The following is a 24,845-nucleotide window of genomic DNA, read 5'->3' as shown; positions in this document are numbered from 1 at the left end:
ACGAATAACATTGCCTCCACACTGTAAAATAATTTACACCCCTTAGGGTTTTTTTCGGTGTCTATAACTAACCCCCTAGCACCCTTGAAAAAGCTAGATTTTATAGGGAATTACACCCTTATGATGGTTATTCTATATTCCAATAACACCCTATCCCTTGAGGGTGTTTTGAACAACATATTACCCTTCGACCCATGGGGTGTAAGGGTGTGATCAGGAATATATTACCCCTTCACCTATCGGGTGTAATGAGCAATATAATAGCCCTTGAAGTACGGCATGTGGAAGCGGGTACATATACACTTCATTGTTTGTTTCTAAGTCTACAGTTAGGCTAGCACACAGAAATGTTATGTATGGTGTGCATACAATAGGTAATGTGTTTACAAACGCACTGCATAGCAACTTTGAGAGAAAACACATTATCACTTGTTAGTGTTCTGCATGAAATGGTCCCATTTATCACAGATACAGAGTGACTGCATGGAGGGTCATTTATTCTAGCCTCCTGTACAATATTTTGAGCTTGCACTATGCCTTGTGGTGACAAGTCTTGCGGCCGTTCTACATTGAAGAACAGTCTCATTCAAACCAAAGTTCCAGGGCACAGGCGAGGATGATGATGCCTTTTTGTAGCTCCATTACAATGTCCTAAGGCGAGCCATCATAGATGAAGCCATTTCTTCATTGATCACTGTAGCCATCTGCTTCTTTTCTACCTGCAAAATTATTTGTTGCAATTTAATGTCAGGAAAAGTACACAAAACATGACCAGCAGCGCTTCCCTGCATCATTCACTTTAATATTTCAAGATCACATGAAGAGCAGGTTAAAGAAAACAAGCACAGATAGTGCTTACTTCCAGGAAATTGTTATTTCGAAAGAATAAGACATTTAATCTGCCACATCATGAATGCAGGAGAGACAGGCTACACAACTATATGAGGGCAATTCAGAAATTATTGCCTCCAAGCCCACTACTTTGCCAATATTACAGCAAACATTTTAAACTTTTTATCATTGATGCACTTATGCTTAAGCTATCGAATGTCACTTGCCTCGCCTTCCTATCTCTTCTCGTTCCAGAGTAATCGAGCAATTCATGGCATCCAGTGGTGACGTCCAGTTGAAACAACAGGCTGTAATTGAATTCCTGACTGCCGAAGGTTGTGCGCATATCAACATTCATGGTCATTTGACTGCAGTTTACAGGAATGCCTGTGTTGACGTCAGCACTGTGCAGAGGTGGGCAAGGACTGTGAAAGACCAAAATCCTACCACATCAAATCTCCCGGATCAGCACCGAAATGGATGGCCCACAATGGCTTCTGATGAGGGTCATGAACATCAGCCGATGAATTGACTCGGTGCAATCGCAGGATCAAGCAACACCAGATTGCAACACTCACCATTTCCATTGCCTCAGTGAACCACATCATTAAAGACCTCCGTTACAAGAAGACTTGCGCTTGTTGGGTGTCACGGTAACTGACGACTGACATGAAAAAGTCGAAGTATAGCCAACAAGTTCAATTCTTGTAACCCAGGAGGTTTTTAATTATGTGGTTCACTGAACCAATGGAAATAGCGAGTGTTGCTGCAATCTGGTGTTGCTTGATCCTACGATTGACCCGATTCAACTCGTCTGCCTGATGTTGATGATCCTCATAAGAAGCCATTGTGGGCTGTCCAGTTCGGTGCTGATCCTGGACATTTGATGCGGCTGGATTTTGATGTTTCTCAGTACTTTCCCACCTACGCACAGTGCTGATTTCAACACAGGCATCCCCGTAAACTGCTTTCAGATGGCAATGAATGTTGAAGGGTGCAGAACCATCCGCAGTGAGAAATTCAATTACAGCCCACTGTTTCAACCGGACATCACCACTGGATGCCATGCATTGCTCGATTACTTTGGAACGTGAAGAGATAGGAAGATGGGGCAAGTGACATTCTATAGCTTAACATCAGTGCATTAATGATAAAGAGCCAAAATGTTTTCAGTACTACTGGTAAAGTAGTGGGTTGTGCATCAGTGCACAACCCACTTTTGTGCCTCAGTGCATAAAAGTACATTTTGTTAAAAAGTAAGTGGAACAACAGTGCATTTTTCCGGCAAGTTTGATGGTGCATATCTCCAAACTGACGCCATTCTGGAAATCAATTCCAAGTAGATACACCTTGTAATCTCACTGGCTATGATTCGTAAATTACAATATGTGCCCCAGATATGTGGTGGCGCTGGCAAACACTCCCAGCGTTCTACTAGGAAGCATAAATACCCAAGAAAGTGATGGGGAAACGGCGCCCGCAGTAGCTCAATTGGTAAAGCATCTAACGCGTAATGCAAAGACGTGGGTTCGTTCCCCACCTGCAGCAAGCTGTTTTTTCATCCACTTTCATTTCCATTAATTTATCATTTCTTTATTTCATTTGTTAATCACAAGTAATTTACCCTAACTTGTCCTTGGTGTCAGTGTTTGCTGGCTTCTTAGGATATGATTAATAAACATCGGGTTTCTTGGTTAAGCCCCTTTCTTTTCGGTTATATTAGCTATAATGTAATTCATTCGAAAGATAATAAATTTTTTAATTAGTTTAATATGTTTTGATTTCTTGCGCTAGATATATCTGCGTGTTTGAATATTCCTGCTCAAGGACTAGAATTATGCTATATGCAACAGGACTATATTTAAAAATTCCACAAGACTGAAAATCATCACCCTGTATAAAAACAGTGTGAATTTAAAAACAAGCTTCAGTGAACCTTATTGAATCAGCAAATGGCCAGTGTAACTAGTCTGATCATCCTGGAAATCTTTTGTAGCTTATAAGCATAGTGAATTTCAATTCCACATTTAGGAGTGCAAATTTTTCTAGAAGTCAGCTTTTTCTTTTTAACAGCTGACATCCCTGCCAGTTTGCTTAAACATAATGTTGCATGACTTCAACAGTACTGCACACTCACTTTTTTCTGCTCACAGTGTCTAGTGATGTGTCTTTAGCAGCTGAGATAATTAATGTTCATGCAGATAAACATCAGAAAACATTCCAATAACTGCCAAGAAAATGCAATCATGCGTTTTGTTTACAAAAGAGCATGTGCTCTACCTTCTGCCAGGTTTGTTTTCCGTGTCAGGCTAGAACAGAACTTGCACAAGAGGCACCTTTTGCATCCATGAAGATATTTTATGAGGTTATGGTGGTGTCGAAACATGACATCAACCATAACACTTTAAACTATTTTATGAAACAGGTATTTGTACAAAGATAGAAAAGGCACCAATTTTGAATTTATCACATTTGGTTTAGAGTACCATAGTATAAATGGCTCAACTAGTACAGGTACGCAAACGGGCTAGTTGGTATTGGTCGATGACGTTAGACAATGTGAACTCGACAAAGGATGGAGAAAGAGGCGATAGCATTTGTTCCATTTCTCGCCACTTTTGACGTCCCTTGTACAAGTCTGCGCTGTCTGTCGAACATCATGATCAACTAGTACAGCCTGAAAAAAATATGTCATGAAAGAAAATTTAACTTTCAACCTCGACAATTCTGCCTGTTAGGTATTATGTTGAAGGCCTGTTGTATTATGTTGAAGGCCTTACTCGCGCTAGTAAGGTTCTTGCGGTCCACGGGGCTTCACGACAGACTCTAAGAATGCCGCCCCCTACCGCTCTGTAGTATACGCGCTTTGTTCGTGCTTGTCTCCCTTTCTTTCTATGTCCCCCTTCTACTCTGTTTCTCTTTTTATCCCGCTTAACCCTTCCCCCTGCGCAGGGTAGCCAACCGGAACTTCCTCTGGTTAACCTCCCTGCCTTTCTCTACATTATTTTCTCTTCTCTTCTTCTCTTAGAACTTATTTCTTTATACAAAGTCAGATCCATCAAGTAAAGCTTACTGAGAAAGAAATGAAGAACAACGTCAACACCTCTCAAGGCACATGCATCAAAGGAGTCAGAGGATCATACACATTACCTTTAGGTGCAAGAGTATTCTCTTTCTTAGGCAAACTGCATTTCTAGTTTCTTAAAGCCTATATATTTATTTGCCACAGCTATGGGAAAATCACAAGGTGGAAAAGATGTGTTGGTGCAATTTCAACTATTATGTACAACAGCAAAAGGTAAAGCACAGGAAGTCTCACTGCTCCTCTGTCTAAATGACATTCAGTTTCATTTGTCATGTCCACTCCTATCCTGATGGCAGCAGAAACAGGAAGACAGCAGCGTGGTTCAGAAAGTAGATGAAGGAGCTGATATCCTAGCTGACATAAAGAGTAAAAAAAGGGAGCTGGTCATGCCATGTAGTGCAGACGTGAGACATCATTAACTAGCGCGAAAAAGACAACGGACGACAGCTAGAAGCACACAGGACAGAACTCTAGGCTTCAACTGAAATTTTGGCTACACAGAAACATAGGATTCAGGGGATGCGACCTCAACGCATGGAAGCAACATTTATCTTTCCTTTTCCCTGCCTGACACAGGAGGTATTGGAGCCAATCGATGGGCAGGTTCATTTCGAGATACGAACACTCTTTTTTGGCGAGAGCAAGGGAAGGGGTGCTTACACACTTATCACCCGCTTTTCGATGCAAAGTGCTTCGAATATTTTCATGTCGACCTGCCTCTAGAGCCGCGTGGGCAGATGAGTGCTTTGAAACTGCTCAGTGCATGAGCACTTACAGCAATGATTGGCCAGATGGCCACCAGCCATGACAGCTGCCCTATCTTTGTTCCCCCAAGCGGTCGTTGAAACGCCGACCTGTTTGGCTTGAGGACACATAGGGCAGTTTTGAGTGCCTTGGTGGCTGGTGGCCACATGGCCAATCATCGCCATACGTGCTCATGCACCGAGCAGTTTCAAAGCAATCGTGTGCTCAGGCAGCTCCAGAAGCAGGTACATAGGGAAATATACGAACCACTTTGCATCAAAAAAGTGGGGAATAGGTGTGTAAGCACCCGTCTCTGGCTCTTACCAAGAATGTTCGTAAGTGAAATTAACCTGTTCATAAATTTGTTCCGATAGCTCTTGTGTTGTTTCTGTCCGTCGACATTCTGTGCATTCCATGTTTCTGTGTAGCAAAAATTTCAGTTGAAGTCTAGACTTCTTTCTTATGTGCTTCTCGATGTTGTCTTTTTCATGCTAGTTATTGATGTCTCAAGTCTGCAATGAGCACCAACTAGCCCAAGTGCCTTCTTCAACCATGTAATGCATAGGGCAGATAACCGGTGGCACATTCGAGTTACAGAATAGATGCCAAGAGAAGAGAAGGGTAGTCAAGGACGGTAGAGAAGTAGACTACGATGAAGTCAAAAAATTTTGCAGGCTTCACTTCGAATCAGCTAGCGCAAGACAGGGGTAATTGGAGCTCACTGGGGGAGGTCTTCATCCTCCGGTGAAAAAAATATGTAGGCCAATTGTGATGAAAAAAGTATACCTGTCGGGTCAGACGTCTTCACTGTCTTTTCAGCAATGTGTAGGCCCAAGACAGCCAGTCGATTCCCATGCAATTGCTTCGTTCTGACTGCAACTGCATGGGCACAAGAAAACAACCCACCATTAATACCATTCGAGATTGACGACTCAATAAAAGAACCTCTCAAAACTGCAAATAGAATTAAGCATTTACCAGCTTAGTAAATACATACATAAAGGCCAAGAATAGTTACAATAACCATACACTTTATAACTAGACATTAAAATAAGGTAGTGAAGCGTACAATAACCGTAGGACGCTAAGTGCAATTCATTTCAGAAATACTGTTGACAACTGACAGGACGCCTTAAGCAGGGTTCAGTCACACAACAAGAAAACAAATAGTAATAATAAGCACGCCTGCGTGAAACCAAGAAACTAGTACATGGACGTGAAAAAAATTTATTAGGCTCGGTGTGCTTATTTATACAAAAAGATAAATTTACAAACAAATAGCGCAACCACGCATTCATCCGCAACAGCACGACAGCTTCTATAACAAACGAGCACAACTTAAAGCGATTGATAAGTACTACATAGCCGGGACGGTCGTGGTTCTTTTGTTTTGCATTAGTTCTAGTCATGAAACCACAAGCACTGCAAGCTGCCTGCGCCATTACCTACCACGGGACCTCCGACAAAAAAAAAATAATAACAATTGAGTGAAAGTACACAAGCGACATTTAATACGGTTGTCACACTGCACACTTTTGGCCGCGATAGATCCTGACTGGAATCGAATTTCTGGACGCGTTTGGCCTCGTTGCACAATCGGTGGATGGGAGCCAATCGCGGTCGAAAATTTCGATCCAGAACGCGCTCAATCGTGCTCGAAAGTGGCCGTGTGACACCGGTATAAGTCTGCGCCCATCTTTGGTAACAGAAAGAACCAATTAGTCAAACCAAAGTATTATTTCCCTGCCTGCGCCGAATACTGACGCGTAGCAGTACTTAATTCTCTACAATTCTAGTTGAGGACACGTGAACAATGAAACATTCATTTTTTTTTTCTTTTTCACATTCGGTGCCCATAGGTTACGGCTGGAGTACATATACTACACTCGCATCCAACACACCTTGCGCTGTCCTTTAAATAAATTACGCGAAAATTACTACCACAATGACGCACCATAAAAAACGCGATGCTGAACGTGGCTACGTACGTACCTTTTATATGAGCAGTTCATGCGCCTTGCAAAAGGCCCTCGGTTTGAAGGCGGAGCGCTGTCACGATCTGTACTCTGGGCACGCCGTTTCGTTTACGTAGTGGATGGACCATGTTGACGATGCATTCCGCCGAAAAACAAAACGTCCACTTCATCACTGTTCAGGCCGAATGGAAGATGTTTTCTCCTTCGCCACGAATGACGGCCGTCGTAGGCGTAGTAAACACACTGTCACAAAGAAACACAGATGTCGTAGGCCGCTGGTGCCCTTCTTTCTCACGCATAATCGCGTCGCCTTCACTCCGGACGCTCACTTCGCGTCGATGAGCACAAAAGTACACGAAAACAACGAGGTGGTACAACCTAAACGCAGCAAAAAACAATCTAATTACTCACAACTTCAAGAATGTCACGGAGAACACACACATGTGCTCCCGGCGGCCCGCCGCGAGACGCAGGAAATGACGTAGCGGCGATAGCGGCGACACCCGTCGGGGGAAGTTATTTCAATTTCGGTTTCGTTTTCAAGGCATAAAAACAAATATTCTTTTAAACTATGTGTGTATTACTTTCAAAGCTATTTATTTTACGCTACCTCTAAGCCATTTTCTGTGTTTACGGGTAGTTTCACTGGAAATTTATTTCCAGAAACATGGGCTGATATCAAATCAAATGGGGGCAAAGGTGGGCTGGTAACTGCGTGTAAGTGAATTTATTTGTCGATGCTTTCTTTTTTGTATGTTTGCTTGGACGTTCATTTGTAAAGAGACATGGCCCTTCCTGATTGTATAAGATACAGAGGTACTTGCGAGTCTGTCTTTTCTTTTATGCACAGAGAAACAGAGAGAGAAAAAAAAGCTTTAATTGGCATTCTCAAGAAGTTCACAATGCTCATATTTCTGAACTGGAGTGCTCACTCAAATTTTAAATAGCTTGGATTAACGGCAGATATAAAAGTACTTGCATAATAGCTTTCTAAACGTATAGGCGACACCACGAAATTTCACATGTGCAGAATCACACGAAAACCTTAAGTTTCCAAGTACGAAAAGTCTTTCTTTGCCTGCTGTCGTGAAAGTGCAACCGAAGCGAATCCAGATCTCGGGTTTTTTTTTCTTTGATATTATGAGCGGGTGAGCGAGTGGGGCCTATGACTGCTCAAAAGAAAGAACAAATATAACAACGATTCCCCTCTGGTGGACAGCACCGTGAGTTGTCGTTGTCATAATCTGATGTCGGTCTTTGTCTTACTGCAGTTGCTTATAATAGCAGTTTGACGGGTAATGAGGAAGATATATTCAAAATCGAGGTATTTTGTGCATGCGGTAGACAAGTCATTTTCGACCCAACTACGCTCGCCCTCAAACTACCACGAGCAGAGCAATTTAGTATTGTTCCCATTCAATAGCTGTGCCTATACCATCGCCGAACCCCTTTGCTCGACGAGGGTGCAGCTGTGGTAAAGGCTATTGAATGACAACAACAATTTCCTGGCAAAGTGTGGGAACTGTGATGACATTTCGTCTGGGTGTTGGCTTTAAGCATTCTCTTGTCTCCCCTTAGTACCATACTGTCTCTCCTCTGCGCTGTTGCATGTGAGTACAAAAAAGTAAGTGCTGCACCTTCTGCACTACTTTTGCGGTGGGTGGGGGTGGGCAGAAGGGGGCTAACGCGTAATTAGTCTTCCAGAGGGCATTGTGTCGATGGCCAGGGTGTTTCAGTGGGCATTGTGACGGACAAAGAGGTCCAAAGAGTATTGTAGCGATGCCCACGAAGTTCTCGCTAAAAGGACTCGCACACGCCTTCACCGCGTCCCTCTCATGTTCATTATGCACGCTCTCAAACCACCCACCAACGCGGCTGGCAAGCCAGTGACAGCAGCAGCAGCAGAATTGGAAAAAGTGAGGGAGGAGGCATAGAAAGCTTCGCTTTAAAATCTGGCAGAGCGCCCCTGTGCACGCTGTAACCTGCAATCCAGAGCTCTGGTGTTTTGACAAAATTCAATTTCATTCTGCAAAGTATTTCTTTCCCGTATTCAGCATGTGCACCTGTCCTACCCGTCTCGCGAGGGGAGACGGGTGAGTCTCGCGCAGGTCTACATATGCCAAGACATCGCGAACGTACTTGGCAGGTGGGCAGTAGCGCGCACACTTGAAAAATGCCTCACCACTGTTCCGTGAACAAAGATTGGTCTGCAAATGCCCCGCCAATTTCTGGAATCTCGTTATATCTACAATGATTGGCTTGATATCCTATTCATGCATGCAATAATACTGTCTCCAATTTGGGAGGGGAAATATTTCAGTAAATACCGTCGTTAGTCGGTGTTGTAAATACTTTATGCATCGCAAGTTGTACGTTGGTTCTCTATACTTTCTTAGATTATTCTCCCTTTCTTTTTGAGCACTCCGTTCAGGCAGCTGTTTGTAAGCCAGTAGAACGTTCCTTTACTATACAACTACAAACTTAATAGTTTCTTTTTGTACAGCCAGCTTCGTAAATTGACGCAGACGCGAAGCCATGAGCGTTTTGCACGGCTCTTTCTGCAGATGCTGCTTGAGCAAAGCATTGTGGTGGTTGAGAAGGCTCAAGTTTGCCAACGAACCTACCTTGTTTATAAACTTGAGAGAAGCAGAACGAATTGGGGTTATTGATTCGGCGAAAGAAGGTCAGGTGGGGTCAAAGCTTCTCGAATCGGCGTATCTTTTGTCCGCGTATGGTTCGTCGCACCCTTTTCTGCCTGTTTTGTCATGCTTGAAAGAAACCTAGACGACCGCACTGCTTTAGAGCAATTGTGGCGCGTCCAGCTGCATGCTGTCACGTGGCCTATTCATTTTGCTAGATTCCTGGCGTCCCAAAAGCAAGAGCTGCACTAGTTCTGCCTTGCTGAAAACATTTTGAACATTTTTCTTTTGGTTAAGTATTCAGTACTAGAAAAAGTAGGTGCGCGCTTTTGGATTCCGCGGAATTTGTGCGTGACGACATTTGGGAACTGTGTGCCACCTAGAACACTGTGACATAATATATAGTAGTGCTTCAGCAACAGGTTTTTCCCAGGACATATTTAAAATGGCTTATCAAAACAGACAGTGAAACGGAGGGGGACTCTCTTCAGGAGTTTTGTCGGCTTTGAAAGCCCGACATGTCTCGGGGGGGAAGGGCTTGGGGTAAGGCAGGGCCCATTTCTGGATCCGCCACTGGTTTTTAGTGCCGTGGGACACGCCGTCTCTTCGTGCAATTGTATGTTTGTGAATGTGGTAAAAACAAACAAAAACACCCTTGCACCCACCCCCAATATTCTTAGTCAGTGCACCCTTTCGGTGGGTAAAAGGGTGTTATGGCATTTAGAACTGCCCTATGCTTCGCAAAAAGTCATGATGATGGGATGTTTCTTGAATGAAAACACCCTTCAAGGGTGTTATGATTCGCAATTCTCACCATCAAGGGTGTAAATTATTTTACTGTGCACTCAGCAACTTGTCTTATCTAATTGGCTTACAAGAGGCGAGTAGCACGCTCAAGTGGAGAGGGATTCTATGGGGCCGAGCCACTGCACTGAAAATCGATAACCGGATGAAGAGGGTGGTGCCGGCGTCTATGATTGGTCATCTTTCCCTGGCTTAGCTTACAGTGGCTCGTCGACAATCGCGGCGGCATGCAACGGAAGCTTAAAAATGACGCTAAAACAGATACTCAGCAAAGAAGAGTTGGCAGAACGAGGTCGTAAACGTGCCGAAAGTGTTCGAAAACGTTACACGGTCACGAAAGAAGTTTTATTACACGTAAATAAACCCATGCTCTCCGGCAGGTGCGAGTCGCCACTGCCTGAACGATCGACGGCAACCATCTTTTACTCCTTTAGGAACGGGGCACCCTGCGGCTATTCAGAAGAAAATTCAGTTTTGTTCGGCATACTAATGCATCTTTAACGCGTGCACGTCACTTTGACACGGTGAGCTTTTGGGGTTTTGTGACTTCACATGACAGGCAGGTGAAGCAGGTGCAGCCAGAAAACTTTTGACCAATAGCCGAGGGCTAATGTTGAAAAGGCAGTCGATTTGTTGGGTCAAATTATGCATAACCAGTTTGTACACGTCTTATCAGGTGGGGACCTATCGTGGTTTTCGTGACGCCGCGTGACAGACAGGTGAAGTGGGGGAGGTCCAAAAACGTTTTTCATTAATCGCGGAGGGCTGATTGCAGAATTGGAATAGAAAAGTTTCAAATAGTTTTACGTTATAGTGCCCCAAGGCTAAAAGATGCGGTCAGCAGCTTGACAGAGGCCCAGATACAAGGCAGTGGCTATTTTTTTTTTACTTCATGCACATGTGGTGCCCGACTTTGATCTCCATGCCAAGGCGTGAATAAATACATGTAAGTATGTATTAAATATAACAAATCATCAGAAATGCTGAGAACATATGATGACACAAAGAGGGTAAACGTGTAGGAATTCTAAAGTATGCAATAATAGATACCTGAGTGAGTGTATTGCCAAAATTCTTGCCTTAATGTTGATGCAGAGAGTGTAGGAAGCGTATCACTATGTAAGACAGTTATAAAACGACAGATCAACAGAAATACCTTAGATAAACATTAAACATTGTACAATTCAAGGTGAAATTACTCCCTCTATAAAACACTGCGAGGTGAAGCACCAATATTACCAGGATAGGTTTGCCCATGTCCCAAGAAGATAACTAAATACGAACAAAAATATTTTATTAAAATATATTTTGCGTACTAATGGTAATATGGGCGTCGCTATATCTTTGTACCTCCGACGGACTAAAGGAAGGTTGTGGTTAAAGTATTGTAATGTGTAAAAAAAGTGCGGGAACGTGGTATCAGCCATACATCAGTGCTATGTGTGCGAATATTAATACACTTTTGAACCAGTGCAAGTGAGGTAATGAAATGCTTAAATGTGGGCACACATAATGAGCGCAAAACACGCAATTTGTACATGTGCTGTACTTTCATAATGTTGTACGACTGGAAATAATGTTCGGTCGAAGATAACTAATCATCATTTGCGATGTTGCGAATAACTATTTTGCAATAGATGTACTGAAATATTAACAAATAAATACTTGAACCACCTGCCCGCCTGCATCGTCTCCATTCTTGAGCGTGAAGCTTTCAAATCTGGGCTTCTTCATCACCTATGTTAAAAGTCTCCTTTTTTTTTATTTGTATAAATGTTTACCATTCCTATCTGGAACGCCTCAACGGCCCTGATAGTAAGTAAATAAATAAATAAATAAGTAAATAAATAAATAACAGTTCTTGTGTAGTAACCATACCAAACTGCAATACTTATTATGTGAAGAAAATTGTCCGGAATAAACTTATTTTGCTTGCAATGGAAGAATGGCATGCCAACGCGAGAGCGCTCCTGTTGTACCCATCGAACGTTTTTTCACGCAAATTGTCAATGTGGGAATTCCAAGTGAGATGCGAGTTAAGTGCAACGCAATGGAATTTGTCCTCAAGGATAATTTCAATTCTGTGTCTGTTAGAGTATCTATCCTTTCCTCCGTAAATCATTTTGGGCACAGAGAAAAGTACATTTCTTTAGTTGGTTTAATGTTAAGACACAGAGAATGGGGCCAAAATACTAGTTTCTCAAGGACGTGATTACATCTTGACGCTAGATCACGTTCATCAGGGCCAGACAGCAACATAGCGGTGTCATCCGCATATATAATAAAGTTTGAGCTTGTATTATTACTGACAATATTGTTTATGTATACGTTTACAAAACAGGACCCTAAATACTGCCTTGGGCATACCACATTTTCTAAAAAGGAGACATGAATGGTAATTACCGATACACACACATTCAGCCCTGTTGGATAAATATGAACGGAACAATTCGAGCTGTCTAGCACGAACTGTGTAACGTGAGAGTTTTTGTATGAGTAGACTACGGTTGAGTGAATCGAAGGCCTTACTATAACCGATTAAAATACCTAGAGTGATGTGCTTATTTTCAATGTTCTGTAACACGCTTCCTTTGACACTTTGCAAGGCTATTTAGGTAGAATGCGATTTCCTAAAACCAAACTGGGAGTCGGAATGTATATTTATTCTTTAAAGAAGATGGTTAATCGAGAAAACATCTTTTCTAAGCATTTTGAAAAAAAGAAATGGTATTACAGATATTCGCGTGCGATTTTTCGCCTTGTCTTTATTGTCAAATCTGTAATTAACAGCTACCTTCGGTCTTTTCATTGCATGAGGAAATTGACCTAATTGGACACCAAGAATAAATATTTAAGGGAGCACAGACGTAATGTATTAAAAAAGCATTTTATCGATTTTACCTGCAAGTTCTCTATACCGGACGCCTTGCTGTTTTTTAGACTTATAAATGTTGGACAGATTTCAGCTTCACTTATATCATAATAAGCATAGCTTTAAGCATGACAATCATTTCATGATCTGATAACCCATAGGCTGCAATCTGGCAGAACATGTTCAAGAATCATGGTTAGAAATGCGTTTCTTACACAAAGAAGAAATTAATGATGTATGCTCTTTTTGTAAGGTTCATCACGATTTTGAAAACCACTGTTACCTCTCGGGGGGACTGGTGCTATTACACACGGGTTGTGTCTGCGCTGCACCCCGTCAATTATTCGGACAATTTCTCGCGGCCAAACAACGCAAGGGAAACACTTTCACGGGGGAAAAAAAACGACTAGACGAGGAGCTGTGTCATGTCCCTGCTTTCCCCCACGTACGTGTTTCCCTTGCGCCATTTACCACCATGAATTCGAGTACCTCAATTTAAAGTGCTCCTACAATTTACAGTGCAGGCTTTTCGGCATACCCCTTAAAATCGGGTGTTGTCGTAGTCGTTGATTCTGTGTGGCACTGAATGTCTGCTTCTTGCACTGTAAAATATTTTTGAGCATTTAATTTAACGAAGCGTTCAAACCATAAAAGTTAATGCAGGCCATTCTTTAACGCATAAGGTTCCAAACTGCTCTAACATTTACTCCGTAGAGTGCAGCGGCAAAGCGGTTGCCTTAAGTAAGATTTTCTCTTCCACAACATGGGCGCTATAACGTAAAGCTATTCCAAAATTTTCTAATTCTGCAATCAGTCCTCCGCGATTGGTCAAAAACTTTTTTGGACCACCCCCACTTCGCCTGTCTGTCACGCGACGTCCTGAAATCCGCGATAGCTCCCCATATGATATGACGTGTAGACACTTATTATGCGTGATTTCACCGTAGAAAAGAAAAATAGTTATTTCTCATTCGACACTTTTCGCCATTAGCTGTCGTCTATTGGTCAAAATTTTTCGGGTTGCACCCACTTCACCTGCCTGTCACACGACGTCAAAAAACCGCGAAAAATCACCGCGTCAAAGTGACGTGTACGCGTTAAAGATGCATTAATATGCCGAACAAAACTGAATTTTCTTCTGAATAGCCGCAGGCTGTCCCGTTCCGAAAGGAATAAAAGATATCTGCCGCCGATCGCTCAGGCAATGGCTACTTGCACCTGCCGGAGAGCGTGGGTTTAGTTGCGTATAATAAACCTTTATGCGTGACGTGCAACGTTTTCGAGAACTTTCGGCACGTTTACGACCTCGTCCTGCCAACTGTTCTTTGCTGAGGATCCGTAGTAGCGTCATATTTAAGCTTCCGTTGCATGCCGTCGCGATTTTTGACCAGCCACCGCAGGCTAAGTAAGGGGAAGCAGACCAATCACAGTCGCCGGCACCCCCCTCTTCATCGGGTTATCAATTTTCAGTGCAGTGGCTAGGCCTAATCGAATCCCTCTCCACTTGACCGTGATCCTCACCACTTGTCAGCCAATTACATAACACAAGCCGCATCAGTGTAGGCAATGTTATTCGTTTTTCAAGCAAACAAAAGCGACCTCCTTTGAACGAGGAGAGCATTTGATTGGTCTGTTCAGACAACCCTGCGGGTCACGGCCCGATGCTTGCGTCGGCGGTTACGCAAATTTGGCGTCAGGAGATCGGAATAAAAACGTATTTGAATAGTTTGACGTGTTAGGGCCCCATAACCCTTGAAGCTGAGAGAGCATGGCTTCTTTTCGCCGCAGTCACCCAACACGCACCTATCACGTTCCCTTCAAATCGCAAGCAAGTCTGAGAAGCCGAAGTGACTGGACAGGAAAATGTCTGTGATTGAACGGACAGGCCTTTTCACCTCAGCTGACTGAACTGCCTCGAACGCTTAAGCGTGCTAAGCAAGAAGTGTTTATGGGTTTTTGAGTCTGACGAAAAGGGTCTAATCTTACTGAAGGATCTCTCAAATCACGAAGCTATTTCTGGAAGCTATTTCCATGGAAATGAATGTGCGCCCGTAATCCCGGTGTATCTGCTTACATGTTACCAGCGTTTAAACGGGTACACTGCATTTTTTTACATTTTCTGAAAATATTCCTGTCTGAAGCGGCTGCTGTCTGATGTCACTCGTTACTCACGGCACGCGGGTCACGTGTGAAACAGCATGTCTAAGTATAAAGGCGTAGAATGCAACTAATAGGCGCAATTTTCGCACATTCGCTCTCGCTAGCGTGATGACGAAAAACTTTATTTAGCGTGATCTCCCATTCATGCATCGGTTCGAGCGCTGCCAGGTTTCATTATGCAAGCTGGACTTGTTCGAGCTACTGCCTCCAGGCCACTGTGTCGCCCGGCGCGTCAGGCAGCCGTCGCCGTGGCACCGCCGCTGCGAGGCGTTCGGCACAGCGGCTCGACGCGCAGGTGGGTCCGCCGCCGCCGCATAAAACACGCTCCTCCTTTTCCAACGACGCATCAACAACTCGATTCGACCGAAGAAAGCGTCAAGACCAAACTAAACACCGCGTATAATGCAAAAAATTCTTAAAAAACCCGTATTCAGTAATTATTTTCAATGAACTGACCTACAACGTTGCAATTTTAGGCCCAAGTTACACACAGCGTAGCCCGTATTTTCCAATGTATCCAACTGGTGGCCTCTTCAGTGCTTCCGGGTAGCGAGGCAAGTTAGTAAGCATTTTATAAATCACTTTTTAAACAGGCCAAAATGAAGCCAAAACCATGCTGCTATTACATTTTACCACGCAGGTGCTTCTTTAATGCTTGCTTCCAAATTATTTAGTTATTCTGCAAGAAAATATATTCCAGAGAGGTTGGTTAAAACAGTAGAGCAAAAACAATGTTTGGTACTCACTTAGTACGACAGCTCCAACAAGCAGGCTTATTGTGACGCTGATGAAGGTTGATAATTTCTGCGAAAAAGAAGAGGAAGCAATTCAGTTTCTCCGTCTTTTTTTTTTTAGTAGGACATCATCGAAGACAAGTGGCTATGCAACACCTGCTTTATAGCCATTTTCTAAGAGTTGCTATTTTGTGATCGTTTCGCCGTAGCGGCAACAGAGGACCCGCGTTCTATGGCGGGCGTGAACATTCGCTCGTGCAATGGGTAGCGCGCTAATGAAAAATTTTGTTCCTGTGCGAATATATCCGATTTCCAATGCCGAAATCCAAAGGCAATATCGAATGCCGCAATAGTCTTTTTACAAAAACGCTGGAAACATTTCACCGAAAATTTCGTATTTGAGAGAAAAAAAATCTATATTCTACTATACGTACGAAGGAAATTTTTTGATTGCAGAAAGACGTTATTTAAAAAAATCACGACTGTTCTTCAACTCCATTGCTCTTGAACACAATCAAGTATTACCACTCAGTATAGCACTGTAACATCATGTGAAATATAACGATTGGTAGTCGGTTTACATGAAATTGTTGTATTGATAACGGTGTTTTCGCAAACGTGCTGCTCACAAATTAAGAACGCTTTAAAAAACGCCGTACCACGCGTCTACTTTCTACGCTGTAGCGGTTCCAGATGAGTCGTTCATAATTATGGGAAAACGCGGGGAATGCGGGAGATGGAAATTCAAGACGATGAGCAAAACGAGAACAAGGTGAGAAGAGGAGCCAACATTTCGACAAGTGGACTTGTCTTCTTCAAGGCGACGTATCCTTTCCTTGCCACAATATAGATAGGTACGGTTCTTCTAAATGGGAGAGGGTGTAAGGCGGCACGGTACGGAAACGAGGGAAGGTGTCCTAGCGTGTCGAACTGAGCGTAAAGGAATGCTGTGCACGAAGCCTGGGCCCCCCACCCCCCTCTGTCAACCAGGTGTCAACGCACGCGTGTCAGCCGATGTGTCAACGGCGTCTGACACACCGGCTGAAAAAAAATGCAAAGGAAAGGGAAAAAAATTAAAAAAAGGAGGGAGGGGGTACGTCAAGGAACCAAACTAAGTGTTGTTGCCTATAGCTTAAAATTTAGCATAGCGAATAGATTCTAAAGCTCCCTTTGAAACGTTCATGCCTATTGGTTGCAATGCCTTGAACTTATGGATAAGGTATGATTCTCTGTATTTTCTTTCTTGTGCAAAACAGAAATTCTACTGTAGGATGTAGAGTTTAAGTTCATTAAATTTGTGACCTGGTCGGTTGAAATGCTCGGCGACGGCTTTGGGAAGCTTTAGCTGTATCCGCGCAATGTCCGTTTAATCAGGCATTCATTGGTCTTCCTGTTTCACCGATATATTGTTTCGTACAGAAGGAACATTAAAGCATGTAAATCCCATCCGAACTTGTACAAGTGAAGCTAGATTTGACTTCGTGTGTATAACAATTTGCTATTATGATGCCGCGTCAAGATTGGAGAGACAGTCGGAAATGGCGAAGAAACAGCGCACACTAGAATCTGAAAGACCGCCGGCCTTTATATTAAGATATTCTAATGCACTCCCAAACATAAACCAATCATACCATCCAATATTACCAAGTAACGGACGTCTGAGAAAAACGTTCCCAGGTGTACCTAGGGTTACCTATCGCCGAAACAGGAACTTTGAAGACATGTTAGTGCACGCAAAAGTCAGCCAACAGCATTCCCCGTAATAAAGCATGTTGTCGCCCCTGGTGCAAAACTTGCAGCAACCTTCAAAGTGACATTAAAATTAAAAGCACCGCAAATAGTTATACACATCAAGTCAAATTTAGCTTCACTTGTACAAGTTCGGATGGGATTTATATGCTTTATTGTTCCTTCTGTAAGAAACAATACATCAGTGAAACAGGACAACCAAAGAATGTCTGAATAAACGGACATCGCGTGGATACAGCTAAAGCTTCCCAAAGCCGTCGCCGAGCATTTCAACCAACCAGGTCATAAATTTGATGAACTTAAACTCTACATCTTAAAGTCAAATTTCCGTTTTGAACGAGAAAGAAAATTCAGAGAATCATACCTTATCCATAAGTTCAAGACATTGCAACCAATAGGGATAAACGTTCCAAAGGAAGCTTTAGAATCTTTAGAGCTTTAGCATACGTCGCCTTGAAAAAGACAAGTCCACTTGTCGAAACGTTGGCTCCTGCTTTCACTTTGCTCGCGTTTTGCTCATCAGCTTTCATAATTATGTGGCATGAGTAGCTCGGCTACTTAGAAGCATACTTTACAGTTGATTTTTATATATCATTTTCGATTCATACCACGCCCCTGCCCTAAAGAAAGAGAAAAAGAGTAAGTGGCATAACAAAAATCTGCTTCCGGCAATGAGTTAATGTGAAAGAGAGAGAGAGAGAGAGAGAGAAAGGTTTATTATTCAAAAAGTGACCCAAGCTAGGCCCGGTATCACCCTAAGAAGGGAAGGCTCCTTAGTCCGGGAGCCCTCTGACGTGAGGTAATGTGAACATTTCTTATTACACGAAATAACAATCCATCCGCTTCACTACAGCAAATGCTGGAGAAAATAAAATTTTCTGGTATGTCATTATTTAAATTGCGGAAATAAAGCTTCCCGTTAGGCAGCCCCAGTGGGTAAATTAATTAATGGCATCGTCTACGGTGGTACCTCTGCTGCTGTGGAACGTTGAGTCAGACCAATCAATCCGCCATAGGCTCCCAGAATGCGCGCTATTGTATCGCTTCATATGAAGTACGCCACTACCGCGCTTGTCTAAAGAACCCTGCAGAGTTACCTGCATCAAAGCAAGCAATGAACAGCTGCCGCAAGACAAGATGAATGGTAACGAACGGAAAGAGGCCGCCACGCTGCGACATCACGGCAGACGCATGAACGAAAGCAGCACTTCTGTCAGGTTACGGCTGCTGGCAATCAGCAGTGGAGTGACTTGTCACGTAACTTGTAGTCACGCATCGCGGCAGTTGCGTGTTCTCACAAAAAGTTATTTAAAATAAACAGAGACCAGCCAATTCTAATGAAGTTCTCACTTGCAATATCGAAAGATTCAGCGCTTAGACGGAACAAACAGCCACAGACAAGTGGGAAACAACATCCAGAAGCCACTACTTATTACAGATAACAGTGATGACGCGCTCGCTCGCATCAAAGAATGATGAAATACTTTTCAAAGGACCTTATTTAAGGTGATGAAGCAGAGGCCCAAGAACGGCGTCAAAAATACCTATGTAGTGATGAATATGGAAGCCAGGAAAACACGTAAAAGAGGTATATTCTTGATTCTCCCCGCTTGGCCTTCTTGGCGACTAATGGGACCGCTTCGTGTCACTTGATCCTTGCATTAAATCACGATTATGCCCAACGTGCGCTTGCGTCTGGTGGAGGTACTTGTTTTCCTCTTCACCCTCGAACTCCGTACCCGAACTCTGCCTCCAGCCTATGCTATAACTAATGACATGTGACTGTATGTGCTCTTCTGCGCCATTTCAACCCGAGCGCTCCTACCGAAATCCGCCCGGACGGTAGCGGCGTTGGTCTCGGCGCTGTTCTTGCCCAACGCAAGTCTAACTTCGACGAGTACTGCTTTCTTTTTCACTACAGCCGTACCCTCACTAAAGCGGAAACGAAGTATTCTATTACGGAGAAAGAATGCCTTGCCATCGTTTGGGTGATCACAAAATTTCGACTATTTGTCCACGGCCGACTATTGGACGTTGTGACTAATCATCATGCCCTGTGCTGGTGGTCTTCCCTCAAGATCCAACTGCTTGTCTGGCCCATTGGTCGCTACGTCTCCAAGACTATGATATTCGTGGCGTCTACCAGTTCGGACGTAAACATGCAGACGCCGACGCCCTTTCCCGCTCTCAACTGCCCCGTGAGCCTGGTGCTGCGTCTATCCTAAGCAACGATTATTTGTCGTTTACATGTTGCGGCATGCCAACCGAGCAGAGTCAGCGTCCTTGCATAGCCTCTGTCGCAAAGTTCCGGTCTAAAATGTCTCCACGTACCACCACCCACACGCTTCGACGCGCGGCTCATCACTTTACCACCCGCGGTGGGCTTCTGTATCACCGCAATTACTTATCTGTTGGCCGCAAATGGTTGCTGGGGATTACTCGTCGTCTACGTTCTGACATCTGTACCTCCTTTCATGTGGACCCGCAATGCGTACATGCCGGAGTATCAATGACCTACTCACGCTTGCGGCTTCGGCACTACTGGCGCGGAATATGCAGCTTCGTCCAGCAGTACGTCCACTTGTGCTACAAGTTCAAACGCTGCAAGAGCCCACCTTACGCGACAACCGGGCTACTCCAAACATTACCTACACTGTAAACGAAAATAAACCCACCTGGGAGTTTTTAAGAGGTGATGTGCCCTAAAACCTCCCCACTAAAATATTTACTCCGATGTATGGGAGCAAAACAGCGCCATCCCCTCGTTTCACTCCGCTGGCTAGCTGCGGGAGTATTAAGGCGACATGACGCGATTTTACTCCGCTTAAAAATCTTGTTCTCCCGTGAAACTCCGACAGGGAGTTTTAAAATACTCCCCTCCGTCGATACAGGTTGGTCACGTGGCGCTTCCCATGAGGCTGTGCGCCTCGCCAGCGACCGGGCGCGTTCGTCGGAGCGGGCAGTGCTCATGGCTGACGGTTTGTTTACGTCTGTGAAGTGTCGTTCCGTGACAGCGTTTCGTCAATTTGTTTCCCGTATTTCCTTCCAGAAAGTGTTATAGGCATGCCTGAAGCTCACTGTATCTTAGCATCAAGTACATTAGCTGTGATCGCGTTGCTGACAACGATGATTGCAAGAACCACGTTTTCAAGTGCGGAAAAAGGCTTAGATATACCTCGAAGCTGCTCACTGGCTCGTGATGTCGGCTCACGTTCTGGCTGTGTTTTCGTTCTGCGTCACCCTGTCTTGTGTTCTTCAGTATGTGAAATGCGACTTCTATGTTCTTTTGAGTACATGCTGACAACGTCCAGTGTAGTGTTTGAAAGGACCGCGTAGCAATGGCAACAGTAGTCACTGTTCGAGCGACGACATCCGTGCTAGTCGCGCATGAATGGCGTAACCCAAGTTCGTTGCGGTGGTGTGTTGCCAGTGAGAAAGACCGGAGTGCAAGCAACTGTTTTTATGTATCTGTGAACGGATATCCTCGCCCGAAGAAAAACGGTAGGACATAAGTATGCGTACTGAAAATAAAGCTTCTTATTGAGCGATGTGAATCGAATTGTTATCGCGCATATATGTTTTGGTCACGTCATTGCTTCCTATATTGCATTAACATTACGCTCTATCCGAGACACTGATTTAAACGCATGCCTGCTGGCTCCGAGTTTAGGGATTCACTCGACAGATCAGCGATGTAGCTCCTTTTCGCAACCGAGACAGAGTGCTCGGACGCACAGCAAGTAGTGCGGTGTATAAAATGTATGACTGTGCATTTCTCGGTGTTATTTCGGCTGCTGCGGGTCATGCTCAAACGTAATAATTTCTTGCTACGCTACCACTATATCGCAAAAATTTAATTTTGCTATGCAACACATGCACTTACATTTTTCTTCCTTACTGTAACTAACGCACTACTTTTTGGCCGCGAACGCCGGCAGTGTGCGAAGTCGCTTCAGCACTCACAGAATGGCATGATAATTTTGAAAAATTACGCCATTAACTTTTTTTCTCTCACTATTTTGAATTAACAGTTTTGTGTTGCTTAAAGTATTCTGTTAATTTCAGAGAGAGAGATCTCGTATGAACGAGCATGTGAGTCGCAATTCTGAAAACAGCACAGCTGCTCCCTAGGCGGTTTCGAGGCACACAATATCGTGGCTATATATACTGGCACCGTTGCTTCTTGAGTATCGCGTGTACGTGTGATGTCTTTCAAACTTCTGCATTGGGCGTTTCTGAAATGTTTATGTATGTCATGATATATGTGCTTTCATTGACTTGTTTCGTCGAATTCGACGCGGTCTCGTGTGCATATTTCGAAATTTGACCAGCAGCCTCTGCATGTAAACATGTTCGCGCAAACTCACGCGATGGCTCTTTTCATACTCCCGTTGCACCTCGAAAAAACTCCGTCAATAGCAAAGCAAAAAATAAAAAAAGACAGAAAAAAACTCCAATAATTCCACGCGAAAATTCCGCTCGTACGGAGTGAAAATTCTACTACGATCATACGGAGCAAAAAAAACTCCGAACCGGGGGGTCGCTATAGGACAAGCAGTATACTCCCACCTCGGAGTTACTTCCGTTTACAGTGTAGTCACACCTGGCCTTTCAGCCGCATCGAAATACATTTGGACAGACCCTTTCCGAGTGCTCCAAATGAAAACCGCTGGGTCATCGTCGCTGTGGACCACCTCACGCGCTACGCCGTAACTTCAGCGCTTCCGTCTGTGACACCACGTGAAGCTGCCTAGTACAATCTTCATAACTTCACTCTTCCACAAAGTGCAACTGGTGAGCTACTAACGGATCGCGAATGTTCCTTCTTCTGCGAAGCCATAGAAACTCTTCTACGTGAATGCAACATTGTTCATCGCACTATCAGTGCATATCATCGCCAAACTAACAGAATGACTAAGAGCTTTAACCGAAAACTAGGCGAAATGCTTGACGTGTACGTGTCCGCTGACCATACCAATTGCTGCCAGATATTACCCTTCGTTACCTACGCTTACAACAGCGCCACTCAGTCTACAACAAGATTCCCCCCATTCCTCTTTCTTTACGGCCATCAGCCTTCCTACTTTGTAGACACAATCCACTCCTATCTCCCTGAAGCCTTCGAATCTACGACTTTACCTGAAGTTGCCCTCTGCGATGATGCTCCTGAAGAACTTCTTCTCGACAAGCGTTTCGCGTAGAAAAGGACGAACGCCGACTATGACTAAGACTGGTTCGCGTTCTTTAAGTCTACTTCGTTTCTTTTTTCTCCTGTTTTCATCCTTATGTACGCGCAACTCTTTCTAACATAACCTTTGCTGAGGGATGCCCCGAGCTCGCGCGCACGCTTACCAGCAAATAACAGGCCCGCTAGAAGCACTATCACGACCATACCTCCTCTTCGTCGTGACATTCACTTGGCACATTGGCATGCCTTTGCGTTGCCGTCTCCACTCCCCGCCTTTACACAAGACCACTGGCTAAGTATGATGGCCCTCAGCGGGTTCTACGTGAGACGTCCCATGTCAATTACGTCATTGAGCCCTTCCAGCCATCTACTGACCAATGGCTCTGAGACCGCGAAACAGTTACACGACCAGAAACCGCACTATGACCCGACAATATTGTCGTTACGTTAGGGTTCCAGGGTGACTCCCTTTTCCCCGTTGGTTGTTCGCAGTGACAAATACGAACACCCGGGATACACGTAAAATAAAACTGTTGTTGATGCTCGAGCTCGGCCTACTTGTCCGTTGATGAGACCACTTTAGTGTCCCTTGATTTCTGCGATAAATTACGTTTACACCTTAACGCGTGCTTGTATTTAAAATATTTTATGGGATTTAGCGTTCCGCGCAGGGCTGCAGAATTACTTCAACGTCATGATGGCCTGGCGCATTGATTTGTACTGTTCAGTGCTTGGATAGGAGTGTAACACATACTGTCGCCTTACCATTCATTTGTATTAATAGATTCTTTTTTCGCTCCTGGTGCCACAGCTGCCATCGTAAATATGACATCAACCTTGTTTACCACGGATCAGGTTGACGACGGTTCCTCGTACCGAATGACCGACAGTTTGCTTTCCTTTGGCTTTACGGGCGGCTATCATGGTTAACGACACCATTGCTGACACGACTAAAAGGCATGGCAGTCTGGCTTCAGTGGCGCTAGCCCTCGTGCGTCGTTGTGCCACTCAGTCGATACTTTAGCGCGAGACGTTCTGTCAGTCGTTTTCTGCTGCTCCTCTTAGGCTCACTGGTTTTGTTTGACTTGGCCACCGAATGCGTGTATGGTGCTAAGCTATTATTTATATCACCAGACTTGAAAATTAACCTTGGTTCAAAGCTCGGCGATGACGTTGTTGCTGTATTTGCGAGTTCAGTTGGATGCTCGTCATGCCGAGCTGATAGGAATGTTAGCTCCTGTGAGAACTAATTCGAATTTCTAATATTTTTTTCTAATCTCTTTTCTTATCAGTTGAAGCATTCGAAAATAGTGCAAATTTGCATAGCCTCATCAGCGTTGCCACGGAAGATGAAACGGTGACTCCCGCCTGGATGAAGCTGAGGGTAGATTGTGTCAAGATAAGCTCATCCTTTATGGCCTCGCAGGCAACGTGACACAGAACGTATATGAGACACTTTCCAGAAATGTGAACCTGATTTTTCTGGTGAAGTCCTCTTCCATGCTCCCAGATTATAGATTAGTGCAGCGCCAGGAAATCGCGGCCTACTGTTGCCAAATTCACCTCGATCAAACTAAAGCAAACTGATTTCTCCCGTTCTAAATTCCGTCCTTCCAACTTGTCCGCTGAAGATTTTCGGTCGCGTAACGTGACAGTAAAGCAAGTGGCTCTCTGAATCTAGAAAGCCTCAGCAATTCATGCTCCGTTTCAAACAGCTGTACATCAACAAGAGCTACTGGGCGCTTGCATGTCACTCGCGCGAATTTGAACCTCCCAACAGCCAGTCTAATGCACGCATGTCACAGATATAGCGATTGCGTACAGACAGACAGAGAGACAGACAGACAGACAGACAGACAGACAGACAGACAGACAGACAGACAGACAGACAGACAGACAGACAGACAGACAGACAGACAGACAGACAGACAGACAGACAGACAGACAGACAGACAGACAGACAGACAGACAGACAGACAGACAGACAGACAGACAGACAGACAGACAGACAGACAGACAGACAGACAGACAGACAGACAGACAGACAGACAGACAGACAGACA

The 24,845-nt window shown here is 44.1% G+C and overlaps 1 protein-coding gene and 1 long non-coding RNA gene across 4 annotated transcripts in view; both read right to left on the bottom strand.

The window, feature by feature from the left end:
• The window catches only part of LOC135912446 (dual oxidase maturation factor 2-like), a 513,017-nt gene that overhangs the window by 275,389 nt on the left and 212,783 nt on the right, over nucleotides 1-24,845 (bottom strand). For all 3 annotated transcript variants that reach the window (XR_010567670.1, XR_011511602.1, XM_065444889.2), the window contains exon 2: nucleotides 15,858-15,915. Coding sequence is in view for 1 of the 3 variants with exons in the window: in XM_065444889.2 (XP_065300961.1) it covers nucleotides 15,858-15,915 (58 nt within the window). In the remaining 2 variants the exon portion in view is untranslated. The remainder of the gene's footprint in view (nucleotides 1-15,857; nucleotides 15,916-24,845) is intronic.
• Nucleotides 465-7,160, bottom strand: LOC139054897 (uncharacterized). Its single transcript, XR_011511603.1, has 3 exons — nucleotides 6,653-7,160; nucleotides 5,447-5,539; nucleotides 465-719 (listed from the first exon to the last, which is right to left on the bottom strand). It is a non-coding gene; the product is annotated as an uncharacterized lncRNA (long non-coding RNA).

This window comes from Dermacentor albipictus, chromosome 1 (genome assembly GCF_038994185.2).
Source record: "Dermacentor albipictus isolate Rhodes 1998 colony chromosome 1, USDA_Dalb.pri_finalv2, whole genome shotgun sequence".
NCBI classification, from domain to species: domain Eukaryota; kingdom Metazoa; phylum Arthropoda; class Arachnida; order Ixodida; family Ixodidae; genus Dermacentor; species Dermacentor albipictus.
Note: the sequence above shows the minus strand (reverse complement) of the source record. Positions and strands in the feature narration are given on the sequence as shown.